Source organism: Lepus europaeus, chromosome 10 (genome assembly GCF_033115175.1).
Source record: "Lepus europaeus isolate LE1 chromosome 10, mLepTim1.pri, whole genome shotgun sequence".
NCBI classification, from domain to species: domain Eukaryota; kingdom Metazoa; phylum Chordata; class Mammalia; order Lagomorpha; family Leporidae; genus Lepus; species Lepus europaeus.
In genome coordinates this window covers 95,874,461-95,896,739 of record NC_084836.1, presented here as the reverse complement: position 1 = coordinate 95,896,739, position 22,279 = coordinate 95,874,461, and the positions used below count along the sequence as shown (strand labels likewise).

The following is a 22,279-nucleotide window of genomic DNA, read 5'->3' as shown; positions in this document are numbered from 1 at the left end:
TGGCCAGCCTGGAGAGGAGAGGCCTCCAGGCAGGCATTGCAAATACCCATCAAAGGGAAAACAGGAGACGGGGAGATCTCAGAATCGGAGGCCCTTCCTTTTGGAACCCACAGCGGTCAGAGCAATCGGTGAAATGGATGAATGTTTAGAGGCCCGACCAGGTAATTAGGAAAACATCTGTACCTTCGTAATTCCCAAAACTCCAATGTTGGGACTGGACGAGGTAGAGCCATTCCCAGTACCAAATATGCCATCGAGAACACAGGAGAGACCCTCCACGAAAATCCCCCTAAAATGTAAAGGAAAGGGGGAGGGAGAAACATACATTCAATGGCAAAACACTCTGAAACAGGCTCTGAACATTTGCAACCCAAAGATGTAGACCTCGGACCTGCAGCTCCTGCACCCGCTTGGGGGACAGGAATGGGAGGAGGCTTGGCCATGCAGAGTCTGGGGCCACAGCCCAGACCTGCTGCAGCAGGACCCTCACTCCCACAGGACGCCCGGGGCTCATCCAACTGGGAGAGGCAGCTCTCTAAATCACACATCAGACAGTGTTTTAAAATCATTCCAAACGAAAAATAAGAACAAACAAACAAAAACAGCAAGGATTTGGGCCAGAAAACAAAGCCACTGGCTGGGATGTGAGACTGACACACACCTTCCCTTGAGACAAATCGTAATTGATCCCTCACTAGAGAAACCCAGCATCAGCAGGAAGGAAGTGTTCTGCTAAGTTTGCAGACACTGAGGTTCTGACAAGAACCACACGCAGTAGCTCTGGCAGAGAAAGATGCAGAGTCTGAAAACCTCCACGGGGAACCAACGCCGGCCACGCTAAGGGCCTGCCCTCGGGCCCTCCTGCAGGGGCGGCAGTGGGCTGGGGAATGGCGGTAAAGTGGGCTGTGTTCTAGACCCTGCGGCCATCTGAGCGTCAACTCCCTACCGACTTCCAGGAGCTAAAGACCACGTGTCCGCAGAGCATCAACCCCAGGGTCAGAAACCTCCAGGTCCTGGGGACCTGCCTGGCCCCTGGTCTTCCTGTCCCTCTGTCTCTGGTGCAGCACTGTGAGTGGATTACACAGCTCCTAACCTTGAGAACAGTTGGGCTGCCTGTACTTGACTGACCTGGGGTGGTCCTGCCTGCCATAAGGTTCCCACGACAGACGGGAGAGAAAAGCACCCTGGCGCTGGCGCTGTCTTACTGTGGCAGATAACACTGAACGGAGGGAGACAGGAGGGAAACGGGGAACTTTTGCAACTCAGAAACAATCCTGTAGACAGGGAAGAACCTCTTTAACACCCGAGAGACTAAATTTTAAGTTTCCATGGAGAAAAAAACAGTTGGGGAAACAGGACAACTGAAAATCAAAGCAGATTTAGTTATTATCAAAGTGACCCAAAACCTCGCAGAGAACAAGGCTGACACATGGCAGGTGCAGGGACAAGGCAGGGTCTAAAGTGATCTCTTAGAGACTGGGCTTCTGGCCGGAGGCCTGTCAAATACACCCACTGCTCAGCTGCCTCCACGGGGAAGCTCTTGCTTTCTTCTCGGAGATCCACTCCAAAGCACCCGGAGGGATACACGCTGGGCCTGAGGCAGGCCTCGTCTTCCGGGGGACGTACCTGTTGATGGCGTGGATGGGAGGCGGTGGAGCACAGGACAGCCTGGCGCAGGCGTAGTAGTCGCCAATGGACTCGATGATACTGGCCACCACAGCGCTGAGCATACCGATGACACCGGCCGCAGAGACGGTGGGCAGGCCCCACTGGACTGAGGAGAGAAGCCAACCGTGAGAACCCCAGGGGGCAGACAAAGGGGCACCAGGCCCTCGAGCTCTCGGAGGGCTGAGGGCTACAAGATCCATGCATTCTGAAGCGTGTGGAATCTGATAACAGATCTGAATCCAGTGCATCAGGTGCCTGGGGACAGCAGTGACTAAGTCAGGGCCCAGTGAAGACCACCTTCCCTTGTGTCTATAAAAGAAGAAATTCCTGGGGCTGGTGCTGTGGCGCAGCAGGTTAAACTGCCATCTGCAATGCATCCCACGTGGGCAGCGGCTTGAGTCCTGGCCACTCTACTTCCAATCCAGCTCCCTGCTAATGTGCCTGGGAAAGAATGGAAGATGTCCCAAGTGCTTGGGCCCCAGCACCCAAGTGGGAGACCTGGATGAAGCTCTTGGCTCCTGGTTTCAATCTGGCCCAACCCTGGTAGTTGCAGCCATCTAAAGGAAAGAAAAAATGTCTTGGCTAGAAAAAGTTGCTTCTCTAACGTGCTTCAAACTCATGCTCAGTGTCTACTATCAAATGACAACCTAACACAGCCTGCTGGGATGGGATGGAAGCCTGTAGGAGAGGGACTGACAGCCCTGCTGTAGATGGCTGCTGCAAAATGCTACTGCTCTTGCCCATGGGGTGGCATCAAACAGATAAACAGTGAAAATTCCCCAGCTGAATTTAAATCCCAGTAGCAAAGCATGCACAAGGTAGGACCAACTCACCCCAACATACTGCCAGCACTTACACACACAAAAAAACCCCATGCTATGGAAAATCAGTTTCATTTTGAATGGCAAAGAAAAGTCCCACTATAGTTTCATTCTTTTTTTTTTTTTTTTTTGGGGGGGGGGGGGACAGGAAGAGTTAAACAGTGAGAGAGACAGAGAGAAAGGTCTTCCTTCCGTTGGTTCACCCCACAAATGACTGCTACGGCCCACCGATCCGAAGCCAGGAGCCAGGTGCTTCCTCCTGCTGTCTCCCATGCGGGTGCAGGGCCCAAGCACTTGGGCCATCCTCCACTGCCTTCCCGGGCCACAGCAGGGAGCTGGACTGGAAGAGGAGCAACCGGGACAGAATCTGGCGCCCCAACCAGGACTAGAATCCGGTGTGCCAGCGCCGCAGGTGGAGGATTAGCCTAGTGAGCTGTGGCGCCGGCCTGTAGTTTCATTCTGAGTATCTGAATTACTTAATTCTTCATAAAATGAATTTCTTTATAAGTCAATTAATGTGGACATTGGAAGCCACTGATCTTATGTAATAAAAATAGCAGAAGTCTCTTTCATGCTTAGAGCAGACAAACTCTTGATGAAATCGCCGGCCTTCTTCCCTTGAGCCCCTGGTTCTACCCCAGCCACCAGGCTAAGGCAGCAGAGACAAGGATGACGGTTGGCAGAGGTCTCCCAGGCAGCAGCCAGCAATGCGGCTCAGGGCACAGGCCACCTGAAAGAGCTAGGAGCCCTGTGACTGGCTGTACTCCAGAGGGAGAGCCATGCTGGGGCACGGTGAGGGTACGTGAGGAGGTCAGTCCTGGTCCAGGGAGGGAATCGTGGAGGAGATGGAGATGGGGGGTATCCCTTGAAGGATGGGGAGGGCCTGGGGCACAGAATAGGGGAGGGGTGCGGGCAAGTCTAGGACTGGCCCAATAGCCACCAGCAGGGGCTTGGCTTTTGTGGCCTAGTTAACAGAGGGCAACTATAGGTTTGCAAAGAGAAAGATGATGCATAAAGTAAGATGTGCAGCCTATGACTGGAGGGACAGGGAAGAACTGCTCCTGCCCAGGGCTGGCTTACTCTGTGGGCGTGGCTGGGGCTCCAGGCATGGTTCCCGCAACAGGGGCTCACTCCACCTGCACCCAGTGGAAACATGACTGGCCAGCACCCCTCTCTGGGATGGTTTGGAAAGGACTTTTTTCATTCCAAGGTTTTCTTCATCAAGTAGTATCTTGAATTTTCTAAAGAACCTTTTATACTATTACGTACGTTGTTACTGTTATAGCACTGTGGCTTCATTTCCCTGCCTTGAGTTTGATGGGACGTTCTTATCTTGCTGCAAACAAAGTTGAGCGTCCCTAATCTGAAATGTTCTAAAATCTGAAACTTTGATCACCAACATGAAGCCACAAGTGGAAAATTCCACATCGGCAGTCATGTGACAGGTCATGGTTAAAACACAGGCTCACTTAAAATCATGTTCAGGCCATGTATATAAGGTAGATAAGAAACATGAATGGCTTTTTGGTGCCGAGTTCTAGTCCCAGTTGCTCCTCTTCCAGTCCAGCTCTCTGCTGTGGCCCTGGAAGGCAGTGGAGGATGGCCCAAGTGCTTGGGCCCTGCACCTGCATGGGAGACCAGAAGGAAGCACCTGGCTCCTGGCTTCAGATTGGCGTAGCTGTGGCCATTTAGGGGGTGAACCAACGGAAGGAAGAACTTTCTGTCTCTCTCTCTCACTGTCTAACTCTGTCAAGTAAAATTTAAAAAAAAAAATTAAAAATAAAAAAGAAACATAAATGACTTTTGTGTTTACACTTGGTTCCCATCCCTAAGATAACTACATAGATGCAAATATTCTAAAACTTGGGGAAAAAAATCCAAGATCTGAAACACTTCTGGTCCTAAGCATCTCAGTTTCCAATATTCTCCATTTCTTTATTATTATTCCTTCCTTCCTTTCTTCCTCCAAAATTATTTAAGAGGCAGAGATAGAGGGGGACACAGGCAGAGACAGACATAGCTGGCAAGCTCCCATCTGCTGGTTCACTCCTCAAATGTCCACAAGGGCTGGGCTGGGGTGAAGTCAGGCGCCAGGAATTTAGTCCATGTCTCCCATGTGGATGGCAAGAGCCCAATCATTTGAGCCACCACTGCCATCTCTCAGGGTCTATGTTAGCAGGAAGCTGGAATCAAGATCCAGAGATGGGGCTCGAACCCAGGTATACTGATATGGAATGCAGGCATCTTATCTGTAAGGCAAACACTTGCCGCCATCACATTTTTTTCCCTTTTACCTGAAGTTCTGAATTTTGATTTCTAAAATCTTTACTCCATGGACATCAACATCTTAAATTTGTAATGTTAATTTTGGATCCCTTCTCCGTGTGTGTGTGTACAGGTATGTATACATATGTATTTAGAGCCTTGTTGGCTTCCAGCCTTCTGCCTTAAATCTGCTAACGTGTCTCTCCTTTTAACTAGAACCCTTATTTGCGGAGTTTTTCAACCTGCACACTGCTGACATTACAGATGAGAAGCACACAATACTCAGTCAGTCCGGATACACCTGTCCCCGGCTGAAGCCAGACCAGGCGAGGATACACAGAGCTACCTCTCTGCAGGTGCTGTTCATGGGGCGGAGCTTCGGAACTACAGCAGCTCACAAAGGACAGCAGCGCTTCCGGCTCCCAGTCACACTGAGTGTCCTCTGCGCTAAGTCCCGCCCCTTGTGCCTGGGCTCCGGAGGCCCCTGGAGAAACACAGGAGCAGCTGTGGGGCCGCCTCCTCCCTGGCCCCCATGTCTCCTCTTCAGCCTCACCATGGGATCCTTAATCTCAATTTATTTAGGATTACAAGGTATGTTTATAAACTGTGCACATTCATTTTTGGAAACAGGATATTGAGACATATGATCTAATGGGAATGCCGTTCGGAAGGTTAAGCTTTGTAAAGCTTTTGTAAGTGTATTGAGTACAAGAGGGACAAGTGCCAACACCCTCTTCATTCAGCATTCAACACCCTCATCATCAGGGCGGTCACCTCTGACCCAACCTTAGTATTCTTGGCTTTGCTTGCCTTTTCTCCTTGTCAATATAAAATATGAAAGTGAGACAGCTAACAAGGGGCATAAGTGGGCTCACCCTAAGCTCAGACTTCAAAATCCCGAATTCCCGAATGCTGAGAACTGAGGCTTCACCATGGAGTGACTGGGCACGGACTCCCCTGTGTTCCTCTAAACTGTGTTCGGGGTTGGGGTCTAGGAAGAGGCACACGTGGGTCGGGTGCTGGTTCCGCTAGGGATCAAGTTCTCTCCCCCAGTGAGTTGCCCAACGCTCGCATTCTAACTTAAGATCCGTCTTCCGGCCCTGTGTGGGTATCCGTTTACCTCCACAGCTGTGGCCAGGTTAAAATGATTATAGCCACCCATTAAAAGATTAGGAAAATTCCGCCATGCTTGGGCAGCTTGCTGGCTAATGCCCCGGCCCCGCCCACTCACACCTGTGCGCCTTGGCAGGTCTGCCCCTGCCTTTCTCCGGGGCTGCCCTCCAGTCCTGGCCAGCACAGCTCCAGCTGGCAGAGGAGCCCCTGTCCAGACTTCTTCCCAGCAGAGCCTGAAGGGCCAGCGGCTGGGGAAGAAGTGAGCTGGCTGGTCTGTTTGTGGTCACCACTGCCCTTGGGGGACAAAGCCCTCCTCCTTCGCTCTGCAGCTCTCTAATGACCAGAAGTGTGAGAGCCACAAGAGACAGCCTGGGGCAGAGAAGGCGCTTCCTGCTGCAGACTTCTGCCAACCTGCAGGGCCCTGTACGGGGCCAGCCCGGGCTCCCAACCCCTGTGGCCAGCAGGATACTTACATGGGTACGGAACCTTAAACCACGGGGCCACCAGAAGTACGCCCTGCCTGGCGTCGGTGCGGGCATAGAAGCCGTACTTGGTGCTGTCGGGCGGGAAGACGTCCGTCACCGTGAAGATGAAGCAGAGCAGCCAGGACACAAGGATGGCCAGGATTATCTAAAGGGGTCAAGGAAGAAGCTCTGTCAGGCCCATGGAGCCAGTGGCTGCTGACCATGCCCATGACCTCCGACCGCACGCCCAGCCCAGCCCAGCGCCCTCCACTGGCAGTGCTCGGCACGGCTGCTCCGTGGATGGAATCGCACTGAGAAAGTGGTCTCCCACGGCTGAACCAACTGCAACCTTCCAAGAGCTGGCTGGTAAGCTACCAAGGAGACGGTGCCTGCTGGAACCACAGGCAGTCAGATCCCACTCGGCCCCAGGGACGGGGCCCTTGCTTTCTCCAGTCCTGCTCCCATTTCCAACCTGGAGCCTTCCAAAGCTTTTGAACTTGACAGGCTACAACAAGTCGGGTGGCTGTCGGCTCCCCAAGGTCACTACCACATCCCTCACGTGGACAGTTTACACCTGGACCAAGGGCAAGCATGTCGCTGTGGCGGGCAGGATCCAGCTACTCACCGGGAACATTTTGAAAAGCTGCAACTTGTATGCGGTCCACCCTTTCTTGGATTTGTAAATCGGCAGAGGAAACTTGACGTTTCTGGCATACTGAGAAAACAGTAACACGAGGAAAATTGTCCTGTGGAAAGAAAACCAACTAGGTTAAAGGGTGTTCCTTCAGGGTTTGAAAAGGACAAGCAAAGCTTCAGTGACAAAACTGACCACTATCTCTCTCTCTCACTATCCACTCTGCCTGTCAAAAAAAAAAAAAAAAACTGACCACGGGTGTGTCTGTGTCGCTCACCCAGAGGGCAGCCAGGACTCTGCAGGACCGCGTGGGACACCAAACCCTTCAGGGATACCCTCTGGGGGAGGATGACTCCCCTCCCTAACCCAGCATTGCCTGACGTTGAGATGAAACGGCAATGTCATTGCTTGGGCTGAGTTCTCACAAACAGAATAAGGAATATCCGCACGGCTAGGGAAAGCTCATGCCATGTGAGGGCGAGAGGTGCCGGGTACAGCACAGACTGCACAGGTTCACTACAACCAGGAGTGAGCTCTCCCCCACCCCCCGTATGCCTGCACACACAGGAACTGGCGGGAAGGACATGGTAAAATAAATGTCCACGGGAACTGGTAATACAATTCTGATTCCACTTGTGTGGAAAACACAGATATACTCACAATGAGTATAAATAACTTCTAACAAGCAAAAAGTGAAATCTTCCATATTTAAGAAAAGTACAGGCGGTAGAATTCAGGATTAGTGATGCTCTGAGAGGTCTTGTGCCAGATGTCACAATGAGGTCACCTTGTGTAAGGCTGTGACCTCAGCATTACAGGTGTGGCTTCCAGGTTCGTCCCCTTTGATCACTGGGATATGAAGCCAACAGTCCCAAGATCCCATGGCTAGTTTGAGAGTGCTGGGGCCAGGGCCTACGCAGCTCTGCAGCCTGAGCCTTGCCCACTGCTCTGCTGAGTATAAGGACAGGGAGGTCTGTGCTGGCCACTGAGATCCCTGTCCCTTAAGCCTCACATGCCTATGCAAGCTGCAAGAACGTGCGCCGCGGGAAGCAGTGGCAGGCGAGGATCGCCCTGCAGTGGGACCCTGACACTCCTGCACACATGGGCTAGGGGTAGGACCACTTAGGATCGCCTTGCAGTAGGACCCTAACACTCCTACACACATGGGCTGGTGTAGGACCACTTAGGATCATCCTGTGGCGGGACCCTGACATTCCTGCACACATGGGCTGGGGTAGGACCACTTAGGATCGCCCTGCAGTGGGACCCTAACACTCCTACACACATGGGCTGGTGCAGGACCACTTAGGATCACCCTGTGGCGGGACCCTGATACTCCTGCACAAATGGGCTGGTAGAGGACCACTTAAGATTGCCCTGTGGTGGGACCCTGACACTCCTGCACACGTGGGCTGGTGTAAGATTGCTTCTATCCCCTGGGGGGATTCACTCACTCATCACTCAAACATTGAAAGAGCGCAAGGACAAGCCGGATGCCCCATGGAACGGCTCCTCCGCGCAGGTACAGCCTGAGGGAGAGCTGCAGGAAGTGCGAGTTCCTGATCAATGAGCTCAAACATTGCCGGGCTCGGTTCCAGCTGCTGAGATGGAATTATTAGCTCTGTCGACAGCTGGTCTAGTGTAGTTTCACTGCTGCATTCCTAATGAGGCGTGGACTACAGCCCAGCAGCCGAGCAGGTGTGTGCTCCCGTCTCCCCAGCTTCTCAGGCGCTGTGGTGTGAACTGGCGACCCATTGGGGGTCTCTGCCAGTACCAGTTCAAGGTTGAAAATGCACATGGGGCCAAGTTACTGCAGTTCCTCTGGGACAGTCAACTTTAATAAAAACAATACGGCAGGGCTGGTGCTGTCACTTAGTAGGTAAAGCTGCTGCCTGAAGTGCCAGCATCCCATGTGGACTCGGTTCGAGTCCCAGTTGCTCTACTTCCAATCCAGCTCCCTGCTAACCTGCCTGGGAAACCAGCAGAAGATGGTTCAAGTCCTTGCGCCCCTGCACCCATGTGGGAGACCTGGAAGAAGCTCCAGGCTCCTGGTTTCAGATCAGCTCTGTTCCAGCCATCATAGCCATTTGGGGAATGAACCAGAAGGTGGTTCTCTCTCTGCCTTCCAAATAAATAAATAAATCTTTAAAAAGAAAAATACAGCAACAGCAGATGCTAAATCTGGCCTATTTTAACCTTAGAGCAGCATAAAATTTTTGTGTTTGAAAAAAAAATGCTGCTTCATTTTAAAGTGAATACTCAAAGGTCCACAAAAGCTACTGATATTATTTCAGGCAAGACCTACCTGTAGCAGTGCCCACTTTGCAAAGGGCACCGAGGAGAGAACAGGGACAGAGTCTGAGGGAGGGCACTCAGATCTCAGGCCTAGGAGCTGGCAATCTGTTCATCAGACACATGAACATTACATTTTTCCCTGATATAAAACCCATCTAAGTGGGGCCAGAGTTGTGGTATAGCAGGAAAAGCAGGCACATCTCATATGGGTGCCGGTTCTGGCTGCTTCAAGTGGGAGACCTGGAGGAAGCTCCAGGCTCCTGGCTTTGGCCTGACCCAGCCCTGGCAGTTGCAGCCATTTGAGGAGTAAACCAGCAAGATGGAAGATGTGTGTGTGTATGTGTGTGTATATGTGTGTGTGCAACTCTGCCTTTCAAACGAATAAATAAATCTTTTTTTTTTTTTTTTTTTTCTGACAGGCAGAGTGGATAGTGAGAGAGAGAGAGGGGGAGAGAAAGGTCTTCCTTTTTGCCGTTGGTTCACCCTTCAATGGCCGCTGCGGCCGGCTCATTGCGCTAATCCGAAGCCAGGAGCCAGGTGCTTCTCCTGGTCTCCCAGGCGGGTGCAGGGCCCAAGCACTTGGGCCATCCTCCACTGCACTCCCGGGCCACAGCAGAGAGCTGGCCTGGAAGAGGGGCAACTGGGATAGAATCCGGCGCCCCAACTGGGATTAGAACCCGGTGTGCCGGCGCCGCAAGTTGGAGGATTAGCCTGTTGAGCCACGGCGCCGGCCAAATAAATATTTTTTAAAAATACCCATTTAAATTTATTTTTATCCTCAATACACCTGCGGCAGATAGGCCAGGTGCCCTGTGAGCATGAGGCAAAGGCACAGGCTCAGAGGTGGGGATGCACCTGTATTCTCAGGGCCTGGCAGAGGGCACCAGTGGTCAGCCCCAGAGCCTCTGGCTGCACAGCAGGTGCTTCCCACCTCAGGGTTAGCATTTCTCATCTTTTTAACCTTTCCTTTACTTTACTATTATGCAAGCAGTACATACTAAGTTGTAGAAAATTTTGAAAAGGCAGATAAGCAAAAGAATGAGACAAAAACCGAAGGAGACTTATAACCCCCATGCTGGGTGAGAAAACCAGGTAACACTCTGGCCTATCCATTTCTGATTGGCTATTCCCTGCCAGGCATCAGAGTCAGAGGAAGGCAGATGGACAGCCCTCATCCCTGTCCTCAGGGCACCAATGGGTTCTTCTCTAACCCACGCTGGGATCACACTCTATACTACTTCCTAACCAGCTGTCAGCAGCTATCAACGCCAAGAACACTTCTCTACCTCCTGCTTATGGACAGACCAAAACCATTTAACAGTTCCCACTGGTGTGACACTGGAAGCTACATAAACAACTTCACAAGCCCACCCACAGAGACCAAAATCATCCACTGGCTGCTCACTGGGACATGGTGTCTTATTGTAGTTCTAAATCCCTGCCCGTTTCATCAATTCAGCTAAATGTATCATCGCTTATTTTAAAATTTTTCCTTTACACATGAGGATATGCATTTCAGCACTGCTTTGGATGTCAAATACTTTAACCACATGCATGAGTGTCAACTGGGGCGTGGCTGGATACACGACGGACCATTCACACAACTTAAGCTTGTGCAGCTTCAGGAGGGGTACGAACCATCTGCACACAGGGCTCTGGAAAGATCAGTCAGCAACTTGTTGGGGTGAGACAAATTACACAATAATAGGCTGTTCATGCCATGTGCTTCCATTTGCCAGTGTGTGCATGATGCAAAGATATGGAAGGACAAACACCACACTTAACTAATCACGGGATTTCCTTCGAGAGATGAGGTGAGTGGGAGGGGATTATTAACTTATTTCAGATGTCTGCTTAATTCCTGTTGAGTTTCAAATGACTAGCATTTAAATGGATGGGGAGGGCAGGGAGACAGTGGGTGCTCTTGAGCTTGAGGTAGGACGTGGGTGTTCTTTACACTAGACTCTGCATTTTTATGTAGGTTCAACCTTTTTCCTAAGTAAATAATAAATTTTCTCAGGAGAAACAGTTTCTGTTAAGGACTTCTGTATCGATGGCAGCTGCTGATTCATTGCACTTGGGCATCTTCTGTGGACACCGGCTGCCACTGCAGCGAGTTGGGTGCCCTGTTTGTGGAACCCCATTTGAAAAGCAGCAGGCAGGATGCTCCCCACTGCCCGCCGCGGGCATGAACCGCGGACAGAGGAGTGCGTGGCCGAGCCCGGGACCTTAGGCACAGGAGCCTTCCTTGTGCAAGCTGTTGAGATTCATTTCTAATCTAGTTTCACAGTGGCTTCTGACACTGGTGTAGCTAAATCTACCCAATATCTACCTTAACAAAGATCTTCCCCACGCTGTGATTAAATATTTATGGAGGCTGTCTTCTAGCGTGTTCACAGTGTTTGATTGGACTGAAATGTCACCTGATATCAAGCAGGACTCTGGCGTTTTCCTACACGAATCTCTCACATCCCCCTGGCTGCAAACAGGCTCGCCACACTGTCCTCGACATCTTTCCTTGGTCCTGCTTCCTCCCTCCCATTCCGCTCCAGCAGTGTCCATCCCTGTCCCTGGCCTACGGTGTGACTGAGGAAGCTCTGCGATGGATCTAGTTCCTGGGAGGGCGGGTCGCCAGGCCCCTTCTGTACTGACCCACACTCTTTGTTTTCTGGTCTCATGCGCAGGCTTGCGTGCCCAGAGCAGCCTGGGTCAACCCCCGTGACGAGAAGCATGCTGATCTCAGGTCCTGCCTGTTTATTGTCTTTCACCACTGAAGTACGGGGCATTTTTAAATCCTCTTCAGGAAACATCCTTCTATTCCCACACCAGCAGGGACACAGGCTGAGTGTGACCAAATATTTTTTGAAGAGTCATCATGGTTCTCATGAATAAAAACACACGAGCAAACTAATTAGTAAGTGCACTCGTGTTGGGTTTTGTTAGCACATTATCTGTTATCTCCTCACCCTTGAATTCCTGAAATGACACAAGGGGTCTTTCGCTATAGTATTTCTAGCAGCACTTCCTCAGCCCACATTCCTAACAATATCCTCCCAAGATACGTTTATAGGCGTGGCATTAAAAAATAAATCAGGTTTGAGCAGTGCTGGGTACCAAACGCCTGTCTCGGTGAAGAACAGTGTCTCGCGTACTTGATTTCAAAGACTGCAAGGAGCCTTGCTGTAGGCGACCTGGATGTAGCTGAGCTCTGCTTGGAACATGAACAAAGAATATCCATCAGCCCAGTTCTGTTTTGTTTTTCACAACCCTGGGTTGGATCCAGGGTTCTCCTTTTGTCAGTGAGGACCTGTCACCACGGTGCAGGTGGCTGGGCAGTTCCCACTTTTCTCGGAGCTCCAGAGCAGCAGAACCCACACAGGATGTCTCTCTTCCTGAAGACGCGATGCACTCGCCGCTAACTGACAGGGCCCGGGGTCCACTCCGGATCAAAGACCTACGACAACATTCTTCCTGTGGCCATGGGCTGCGTCTGTGCTGCCTTCCCACTAAATTCACAACCTGCCTGCTGAGCACCTGCCCTGTCAGAGCCAGAAGGGGCACCAGGTGCTGCAGGTGCCACGGAGACTATCTGCAAGAAGGAGGCTGACAGCCCAAGGACAAAGAAGAGCTCTTGGAAACCAAAACGGACATGAGCAGAAGTGAAAAGCTTGACACAGAGATTGACAGGTGAAGCTGCGGAGATTCCCGCCAACAGAGAAAAGAAGACAAAGAGAAGAAAAACAGGAGAAGCAAGCAGGGAAGGAGCCCGGCACGCCCACCATCCCAGACGTGGCAGGAGGAGAGTGAATCAAGATCGCTCCCACCTGGGTTCCCAGAGACACAGGGAGCTGAGCGCCCAGCCCTAGAGATGCCGACAGACTCACGTGGGTAGTGTGTGAGCTTCAGTCACAGGACACGAGGGCAGATGAGCCTCCAGGAGGTCTAGCTTGTGTCGAACTGGAGTCTCAAAAGGAGAGGACGGGGCTGGTGTGTGGCCTAAAGGTTAAGATCCCCACGTCTCGTATCAGAGTGCCTGGATCCCAGTCCCGGCTCTGGTTCCTATTTCCACCTTCCAGCTAATGCAGATCCTGGCAGGAAGCGGTGACGGCTCAAGCCACCCACGTGGGAGACCTGGATTGAGTTCCTGGGCTTCCTGTTTTGGGCATATGGACAGTGACCCAGCAGGTAAGGGGAGCACTCTCTCTCTCTACCTGTCTCTTAGGCAGGAGGCAAGGGCAGAGGAGGCCTGCAGAACTGGGAACGCTCAGGAAGGAAGCAAGAGGGAAGCCGCAGACCAGTGAGGCAACAGGGTGGACAGTGAGGCCCATGAGTATGGCGGCAAAGGTCGGGAGAGGCACACGGAGCCAGGGTCTGCAGTGCAGGCATGGGCTGGACGGGGGCAACGGGGAAAAGGAAAGATTGGAGGTGCTGCGGCACAGCGGGTTAACGCCCTGGCCTGAGCACCAGCATCCCATATGGGCGTCAGTTCTAGTCCTGGCTGCTCCTCTTCCAATACAGCTCTCTGCTATGGCCTGGGAAAGCAGTAGAAGAGGGCCCAAGACCTTGGACCCCTGCACCCACACAGGAGACCCGAAAGAATTTCCAGGCTCCTGGCTTCAGATCAGCTCAGTTCCGGCCATTGCAGCCAACTGGGGAGTGAACCAGCGGATGGAAGACCTTTCTCTCTCTCTGCCTCTCCTCTCTCTGTGTATATAAATCTTAGATAGATAGATAGATAGATAGATATTAAAAAAAAAAAAAAGAACGGAGGCGACTCCGGGGAGGTCCGGTGTTAAGTCACGGGGAGCAGGCTGTGCAGGTTAGTAGCACAAAGACAACAGGAGAAGGAGTGGCGTGAGGGGCAGAGAGGGAATCCAAAGTCTGAGGCTTTCTCCCATTTAAACTTGGAGTAGTCTTGTGGCTTGGCGAGCGCAGGGCAAGCTGAGGGCTGGCCTGCGAGTGTGGTGCTCAAGGCTCTGACCTGCGGGCTGACATGGGACATGCTCTGACCTCCGGGCTGACATGGGACTGGCTCTGACTTCCAGGTTGACATGGGACCGTGGGGAGCTGCAGTCGGGTCCTGACGACTTCGATGGTCAGAGGTTGGAGTGAGAGGCAGCAAATCGTCACAACTTGAGCTTTTCTGGGAAGCCACCTGTCATTTGCTTGGTTTTTCTTGTGTTTTCATTTGGGGGCAGGCAGCGTCCGGCAGCTCCTCTTGTCTTAACTGGGCCGCGCCACAGAGGATCAGCTTTGGATTGGTCGCTTCTATTTGCTCCACGTGTTCTGTACCCTTGTTAACCCTCCCCTCCCCACCTTCATAAGGTTCATAACTGAAGCCTGCTTTTCTAGCTCCTAAAGCTAAAATCAGCTTTAAAAGTTGTGAATTTTCTCAACAAGTGTGACCGGTGCTGTCATTTGCGAAGCTGTTAGTAGCAGCAAAGGGTCCATTTCCTCTCTGCTAGAGAGTTATTTATAAAAATGTTCTAATTAGCTTCTAAGCGGTTGGGGTTTTTCCTCCCTCACCCTCTTGACGCTGGTTTCTAATTCTACTGTATTACAGTGAACTCCTCCACCTTGGCATTCACTGTGTGTCAGCGAGTGAATACTCACACATGCCGTCACACTCAGGCTGGCGTGGCGCACATGTACACCAACCTTTCGTGAAATGAGAAAATTAAATAAAATTAAATTCTTCCCTGTGTAACGCTGTGTGAATTACAATTCAACTGTGACTCACTTTATTTGGACATCGTGTCCTAATATACAAAAAGACTGTACTCGGAGAATGAAGCTCTGGTAAGAGCACTGGGGTCTGAAAGCTGCACTGGCTGTGTGACTCTGGGCCAGCGACACTGCGGCTCTGGCCCTTGGTTTCTTCGGCTGTTCAATGACAACAATGATGCTGTCTGCCTTGTAATACGGACAGCTGTTTAAATAAAGCACTGATGCCTGGTTTAGAAACCTCCATAGCCGGTGCTGTGGCTCACTAAGCTAATCCTCTGCCTGCAGCGCCGGCACCCTGGGTTCTAGTCCCGGTTGGGGCGCCGAGTACTAGTCCTGGTTGCCCCTCTTCCAGTCCAGCTCTCTGCTGTGGCCCGGGAGGGCAGCGGAGGATGGCCCAAGTGCTTGGGTCCCTGCACCTGCATGGGAGACTGGGAGGAAGCACCTGGCTCCTGGCTTCAGATCGGCACAGCGCCAGCTGTAGCAGCCATTAGGGGAGTGAACCAACGGAAGGAAGACCTTTCTCTCTGTCTCTCTCACTGTCTATAACTCTACCTGTCAAATAAAAAAAAATAAAAAATAAAAAAAAGAAACCTCCATAAATTCTGCCTGGTAGTAAATAACTACAGAACATTTCACAAAGCACAGAATAAATCTGGAAGTCATCTTTGTCGGGACTTCCTTTGCTTCAGAAACGTTAGTGGCTGGAACCATTGCTGACGGTGTCGTCAGTAATACACATGGGCTGCACACAGGAGGCCGAGTTCCCTGCCCCAGTCCTGTATGTCTGCACGGACACAAAGCATCTGCATTTCTGAAAGGGGTCAGGGCAGCTGTAGAAGACTTGACATTCTGGGCAAGGGGGCACCGGGGGGAGCTGGACCACACCATCAGTGCCAACAGACCCTTCTGCAGCTCCTGTCCACTGCTGGCCTGGAGGTATTTTTTTAGGTGTCATTTGAAGGATGTGGCTTCTCAGTATTTCAAGTCGGGCGCCTGAGACTTAGCATGACCTTAAAAGTTAAGAGCTGAGGATGGCACCACCTGACCCCCCATTTGACCCATTTAGAACCTTCCACTCCTCCCCTGATGTGACATCACGGCCGAGTCTGTCTTGGGAATACCTTGGCTATCTATCACTTCCTAAACTCTGGGGCTAAGATCCTTTCCATCATTCCCGGCACAAGAAGAATAAAGTTCAAACTGTCAGACGTTCTTTTTAAGAGAGTAAAAAAGTTATCTCCCAGCATCTATGTAAACATTCCAGAAGGCCGCCCCACAGTGGTGACACGGAGTAAGGGAACACACTTCCTGTCTGCTCCCGCAACACTTACAGCATGGCGATGCCCCAGTGCTTCCCCGCTCTCTCCCCGGCTGCCTGGAAACCCGAGAGGCCGATGAGGGCGACTGTGGGCGTGATGGTGAGGGGCCCGATGTAGCGCAGCAGAGCCCCGGGCAGGCCCAGGAGGCCGATGAAGACTTCTATCAACGAGGACATGATGATAGCCCCCTGGATCTGGAAACAGAGACAGTACGGACCTGAGCATGAGCTGCATCAGGTCAGACACCCCACACGTCACCTGCCACGACCACTAACCCCCCCCAGACAAGCTATGTCATCATACAGTGGGCACGACACAGCTGGGACACTCAGCTGAGTACGGGATCACTGATGCAAGATCATTACAGAAATGGGCACCGAGGGGCAGGGGTTGCGGCGGCACATGGTGTTAACCCACCACATCCCCTGTCAGACTGTCTGGTTCGAGTCCTGGCTCCTCTGCTGATCCAGCCACCTGCTAGTGCGCCTGAGAAGGCAGCAGATGATGGTCCAACTACCCGGATGGAGTTCCAGGCTCCTGATTTCGGCCTGGCCCAGTCCTGGGTATTGAGGCATTTGAGGAATGACTCAGCAGATGGAAGCCACCTGTCACTCAGCCTTTCAAGTGAATATTTTTTTCTTCAAAAGTAAATGGGGCACAGAGTATAAAGCGAGCTACCCTTCACCACTGAGAAACAATACAGACAAAATGTCTGATGTCCACTTAGTACACACACTGTAGGCCAGAGACTCATGGCTACAGAGTGGGTCCCTGCTGGACAGTCCAAGGGTGTCCAGTGTGAGAATAACCGTGTCTGTGCTAACCCTGCACAGACGGCGAATCATCTCGGATGTGATCAGCGGCCAGCCCTTCTTCACGTCTGCAGAGCGCCACACACGGCTCGGTGCAAGTACACTCGGGCAGACACATTCTCTTTAGTTCTTTCTGCAAACACAGGCAAACCCTGAGGCCAAGATGAGCAACACTGCTCCCTGTCCACCTGCCAGGCCTCAGCTGGTCACACTGCAAGGCATGAGCAGACAGGCGTGCAGGTTGAAGAGGCGAGGCGCCGCCTGGCTGCTCGCAGCCTTTCCACGGGCTCTGCTCGGCAGGGACGTTAGCTACGTTTAGTTTGCCCAGAGCGAAACGTCTCAAATCCTGAGAGAGGCTAATAAACACGAGTGCAGTTTCTGGGGAGCAGACAACGGTCGCTCTTTACCTCTCGAATCCGGGGGTACCAGATGTGCTCCGTGTGCAGCAGCTCTGCGGTCCCGTTGGCAACGGACACATCTTGAAAACACAAACAAAGACAAGGTTTTCCTTGGAGTGACCCTTCAAGGAGAAGCTCCTCCCTGTGTTAAGTGTCCCCGTGTCCATCAGCACCCATCCCTGCCATCCGACCTCAACAGGGCAGCGGAGCACACTGACATGTGCGCTCCCCCAGGCTAATTTAACCAAATGCACCCCAGCGCCCTGAGAGCTCCCCAGCATGTCGCGGCTGACGGAAGCAGCGTTACTGGTTCCGGCCTCACGCCAGAAAGCCAACCTTCGCAAGCGGCCGACTGAAATGCCCCAAGGCGAGCTTGCTGGACTGAGGTTTTAGGAACCTAGGTAAAACAGAGGGCCTTTGCCAGCGCCTACAGCAAATCCATGGTCCCAAAGTAATTCCTAGGAGCGAGGAAGGAAGTGAGGGCTGGGACTCTGTTGCTCCTGGAACCTCAAAACGTGAACTGTCTTTTGAGAGGGCTACAGGTCTGACTCTGATTTTCTCCAGTTCCTGACCTTGTCGGGTTCCTTAAGGATCTTTGCAATCACTAAGGAGGGGGACCGAGAGTCGTTTGCAGGAAACCGCAGGAGCCAGATCCTTACAAAGCAGAGACGTCTCAGAGAAGGGATGCTGACGCAGCAGAGAGAGTGATTACTGGGGGAGGGGTGGGGGGTCGTCAAAACCACGGAGAGAGAGAGGCAGAAAAATAGCACAAGTATTTTTCTATCCCGTTCCCGCATGTATCAATTTCATTAGCATAGAGAAGTGAGGTCATGCCTGGTCCTTACTTGCTCTTGGGCTGGGGACAGATGAACGAGTGGATAGAGAGAGACAGACAGACACGATCCACAGATTGGAGCTCTAAGCTGTGTGTGGGTTTGTGCCTAGTTCCATCAGGGACGTCCTGCTGCTGAGGGCAGCGTGGCCAGGCCTCCCTTCGGTCACCTGCATGGAAAGGACCCCAATGACATATGTGGAAATAACTGCAATTACCTGTGGTGTTACATTTCCATTTATCTAAAGACAGGATGGCTCGAGCAGGGGCCAAAAATGCAAAAGCACTGGCCTGAAACAGGGGTAACCTAAAAGAAACGAGACCAAAACCATGATCACGGCATCGGGAACTACCGAGGTAGTTCACTATTGACAGCGTAACAGTCTTTTCCACAGACACACAGCACATGGGTCAAGGCAGGCACACCTGGAAGAAAGAGCCCCCAGCTACAGGGATCGCCTCCTACGCCACACAGCTCCGTCCTCCCTCCTGCTGCTCAGCCCCAGGCAGCTCTGGGAGGAGGGGGGCAGTCAGGGAGTCTGGGGTCAGTGCCAGCATCCCCTGCCACCGCCACCTTTCCCCTCCTGGAGGGAGGGGGCCTTCGGACACCTGGGCTTCCCCCTTTGCCTGCTGAGCTATGAACTCCTCCTTAAACGCCAGCGTGCTCTGCTACGGAACCTCCCCCCTCCTCTTCCCTTTCACATTTCTGATCCCCTGGCAAGAGAGGCGTCTATCTCCTCCTGCTGTTCCAGTGTGAAGAGGCAAAGATAGCCCTGATCACGGCTGGCAAGTATTAAAACTGTGTTAGCAATCCAGACCTCTCAAAGGGAAAGGAAGTGGTGAGTTACAGAGGAGAGGAAATATACTAAATATTCCGCGTCATCCTTAAAAATCCTCACAAGTGCTCGAACGCATCCTCAGGGGGCCGGGCACCCTCCCTGCCCACCGCCTCCGAATGAACGCACAGACCCTCGAACGCCACCGCTTGGTCACTTTAGATGATTGATGCTGAATTCACGAACACTGTGGCTCCTCCAACCGGAAAGAACTTTGTCTTTTCTGAAGAACGCACAGTATCTCTGCAAGGTTGTATGACTGTGGCTTTATGGGCTCCTGAGAAAACTTAACTGTTGTTTTTCGCATTATTTCTGGCTCTGGTTTGCAGAGCTGGGGAGACCCCCCCGCCCAACACCAAAATCCTTCTTAAAGGCTCAAAGTGGCCTTGCCAGTGAGACAGAAACCCGAGGTCTTCTCGCAGCTACCGGACAGCAGGTTCAGCCCATGGTGGATCAGGTACTAGACTGAGTGACACAGCGGGCTGGGCAAGTCCAGAGCCAGTGCACACCATTCTGAGCCAGACAAGGGTCAGGATCCCTGTGTCACAGATGCCCACTTGGCTGTGTTAACCACGCAATGAAAGCAGGAAGGGTGCTGGCTTTAAGACGGAGGCAGACCACCCAGCACAAACCAGATGCCCTGCTGACAGCCACTCCCATGGGCATACCCCCCACCAGCTGCCCAGTTACGACCACCTGCTGGAGGGGCCCAGGGCACAGTTCCGTCAAAAGGGAGAACACTGTTCAACTTTGCAAAAAGCTCGTGCAGGATGCATTTTCGGGAGCACAAGCAAAGGGCAGAGGGAAGGCAGCACCTCACAGGGGAAGGAAGCCACCTCGCAGGGTCCAAGCAGCAGCTGTGTCACTAGGGTTTCAGATTTTAAGCCGTGCTTCCCACAGCGAGGGAAAGAACAGTGAGCTGCAGGAGGAGATCTTGTCCTTAGGAGCCTGGCCACCCCGTGCTGTCAGACTGGCACTCGGTTCCACGGGTCGGATCTCAGCCTGAATCTGATCGTGTCCTCTGTCAGGGCAAGCACTTTATGGGTTAACAAGGACGAAAGGCCTGGCCGGCACTGCTAAAAGGCAGCTCGCTCATTTGCAAGCAGCTGGATCCCGGTTTCCTCTGAGAGTGGGCGACAACGGAAAAAGTCTCCCCCAGGACAATCTGGAAAGAGCCACACGTACTGGTGCTAATGTCGCCGTTCAGCCACGCACAGCACTGCCCCGGCAGCTAGCGTGGGCTGTGCAACTGGCAGCATGACCCAGTGGCGACTGCAATATTCCTGGGGTGAGCTGCAGCGAGAGCACATGAACACGCTCCACAGCAGCCTCCGAGCTCACAGTCTTCAGAGCCAACACCATAGAGCGGTTGTGCCCAGGAGCCTGCCCAGCACGAGGCTGGCCAATCCTTGCTCCTGTCCCAGAGCTCCTGCTCACATGACCATCATCCAAACCTCAGGCACATGGATCGCCCCAGGCACCCAAGACTGCTGCTGGGTGGGAAGGCTGATGGCTGGGAAGGAAGCTGATTAAACTGGCCTGTGTGGCAAATCTGGCATGCTGTCTGCTTTTGCGAGGCAGGTATCCCTGGAACACAGGCTCGCTCGCTCGCTCACCTGTACCGCAATGTTACCACGGACCCTGCAGGGCCACTGTGCAGCCTTTCGCAGTGTTCTCTTTTGCATGGAAAGTCTACCTTCAGTGTGGAAAAGCCTGTGGATTCTCCCGGGGACCGCGTCTACCATCCACAGTATCACCAGCTGGTAGTGTCGAGCAGCCTGAGTAGACAGGGCACTTTGTCACACCTGGTCCCCCGTCAAGCCCCAGGCTAGGGCGGCAACAGGATCTAACCTGCCCCAGACAGGCTCTGCTTTATTCAAAGCGTTGTTGGAGGCTCCTCATTTCCGCCTGGCTACCGAGGTGACCTGAACCCCGTGCCCAGCCTGGCCCACCTGCCCTTTCACACATCTGCTGTCATCAACAACTGCCTATGTTCAGCTTTTAGTCGTCACTCAAGCCACGTCCTCCAGGATCGCTCCTGAAACTGTAATTTGTTCCCCTACAGTTCAAGACTTGCTAGCTGCCACTTTGGCAAGTCACCTGCCCAAGGTGCTGGGAAGAAATGGGGCAGGGTCTATGTCTCACGGGGTTCTGGGCTGGGGACCCCAGAGCGGCACTGCAAAGTCGCTTCTAAGTGAGGTCGAGACTGACAGCCTCTGTGCTAGAGGAAGCGAGCCATCACTTTGGCCCTTGCAACCACTTCTTGGGGACATGCGAGACACAGGCACAAGGCTGAGCAGATACAACAATGAAAACTACGCAACGCCTTGTGCAGGGTTTCTGCATTGTGAAGGAGACGCTAATCATGGCCACATGTGAACGGGGCAGGCTGCTGTGGGCTCTGCAGGCGTGGTCACGCAGGCCGGAAGCCCTCAGCACGTTCCTAAGGAGAGCGCAAAGGAGGCTGAAGCTGGACTGGGGAGGCTGGAGAACTGCAGGTGCTTTACAGTGAGGGAGAGGACAGGGCAAAGGTCAGAGGGCGCAGGGCCAACATTCTGCCCGTGGGCAGAAGGAAAACCCCAGAAAGAGCCACTTTAGGGAAGCGGGACAGGTGACTCGGACCGTGGAGGATGGCCTGGCGGGAACCACACCGTGGAGGACGGCCCCAAGGCTGTGGGGCAGGGACCCCCGCCTCATCCTCTGGCCCTGGCTCAGGGGATCGAGCATCCCAGGCCAGGCTGCTGCACACTCTTCCACGGATGGGCCACAGTCTCTGCTGCTGCATTCTCCAGATGCAGACCCTGCCTGTCCCGGCCTCATGGCCAGATCCCTGGACCTAGCACGTACGTCCCCGGCCAACAAACACGTGACCAGCTGATGGCTCTACCTACCAATGTCCTATAACAGGGATTTTATCAGACCAGAACTGGGAGGTTATTTTCTGGAATGTTGATTTTTGCTGAAAATTTGGGAGAGGGCATTGCTCAGATTGGAAGCCCTACAGACGGAGCAGCGAGGCATCAGCACACGATGGGCCAGGCAAAGCTTTGGGGCCACCGAGGAAGTCCTCCAGAAGCTCAGAAGGCCTCGGGGTC

General features: G+C 52.8%; 1 protein-coding gene across 1 annotated transcript in view; it reads right to left on the bottom strand.

The window, feature by feature from the left end:
* The window catches only part of SLC23A2 (solute carrier family 23 member 2), a 122,580-nt gene that overhangs the window by 16,299 nt on the left and 84,002 nt on the right, over window positions 1–22,279 (bottom strand). The window contains exons 6-12 of the mRNA XM_062203903.1: window positions 18,567–18,655; window positions 17,526–17,596; window positions 16,319–16,500; window positions 6,957–7,077; window positions 6,341–6,497; window positions 1,627–1,774; window positions 184–289 (exon numbers count right to left, since the gene is read on the bottom strand). Coding sequence (XP_062059887.1) covers window positions 184–289; window positions 1,627–1,774; window positions 6,341–6,497; window positions 6,957–7,077; window positions 16,319–16,500; window positions 17,526–17,596; window positions 18,567–18,655 — 874 coding nt within the window. The remainder of the gene's footprint in view (window positions 1–183; window positions 290–1,626; window positions 1,775–6,340; window positions 6,498–6,956; window positions 7,078–16,318; window positions 16,501–17,525; window positions 17,597–18,566; window positions 18,656–22,279) is intronic.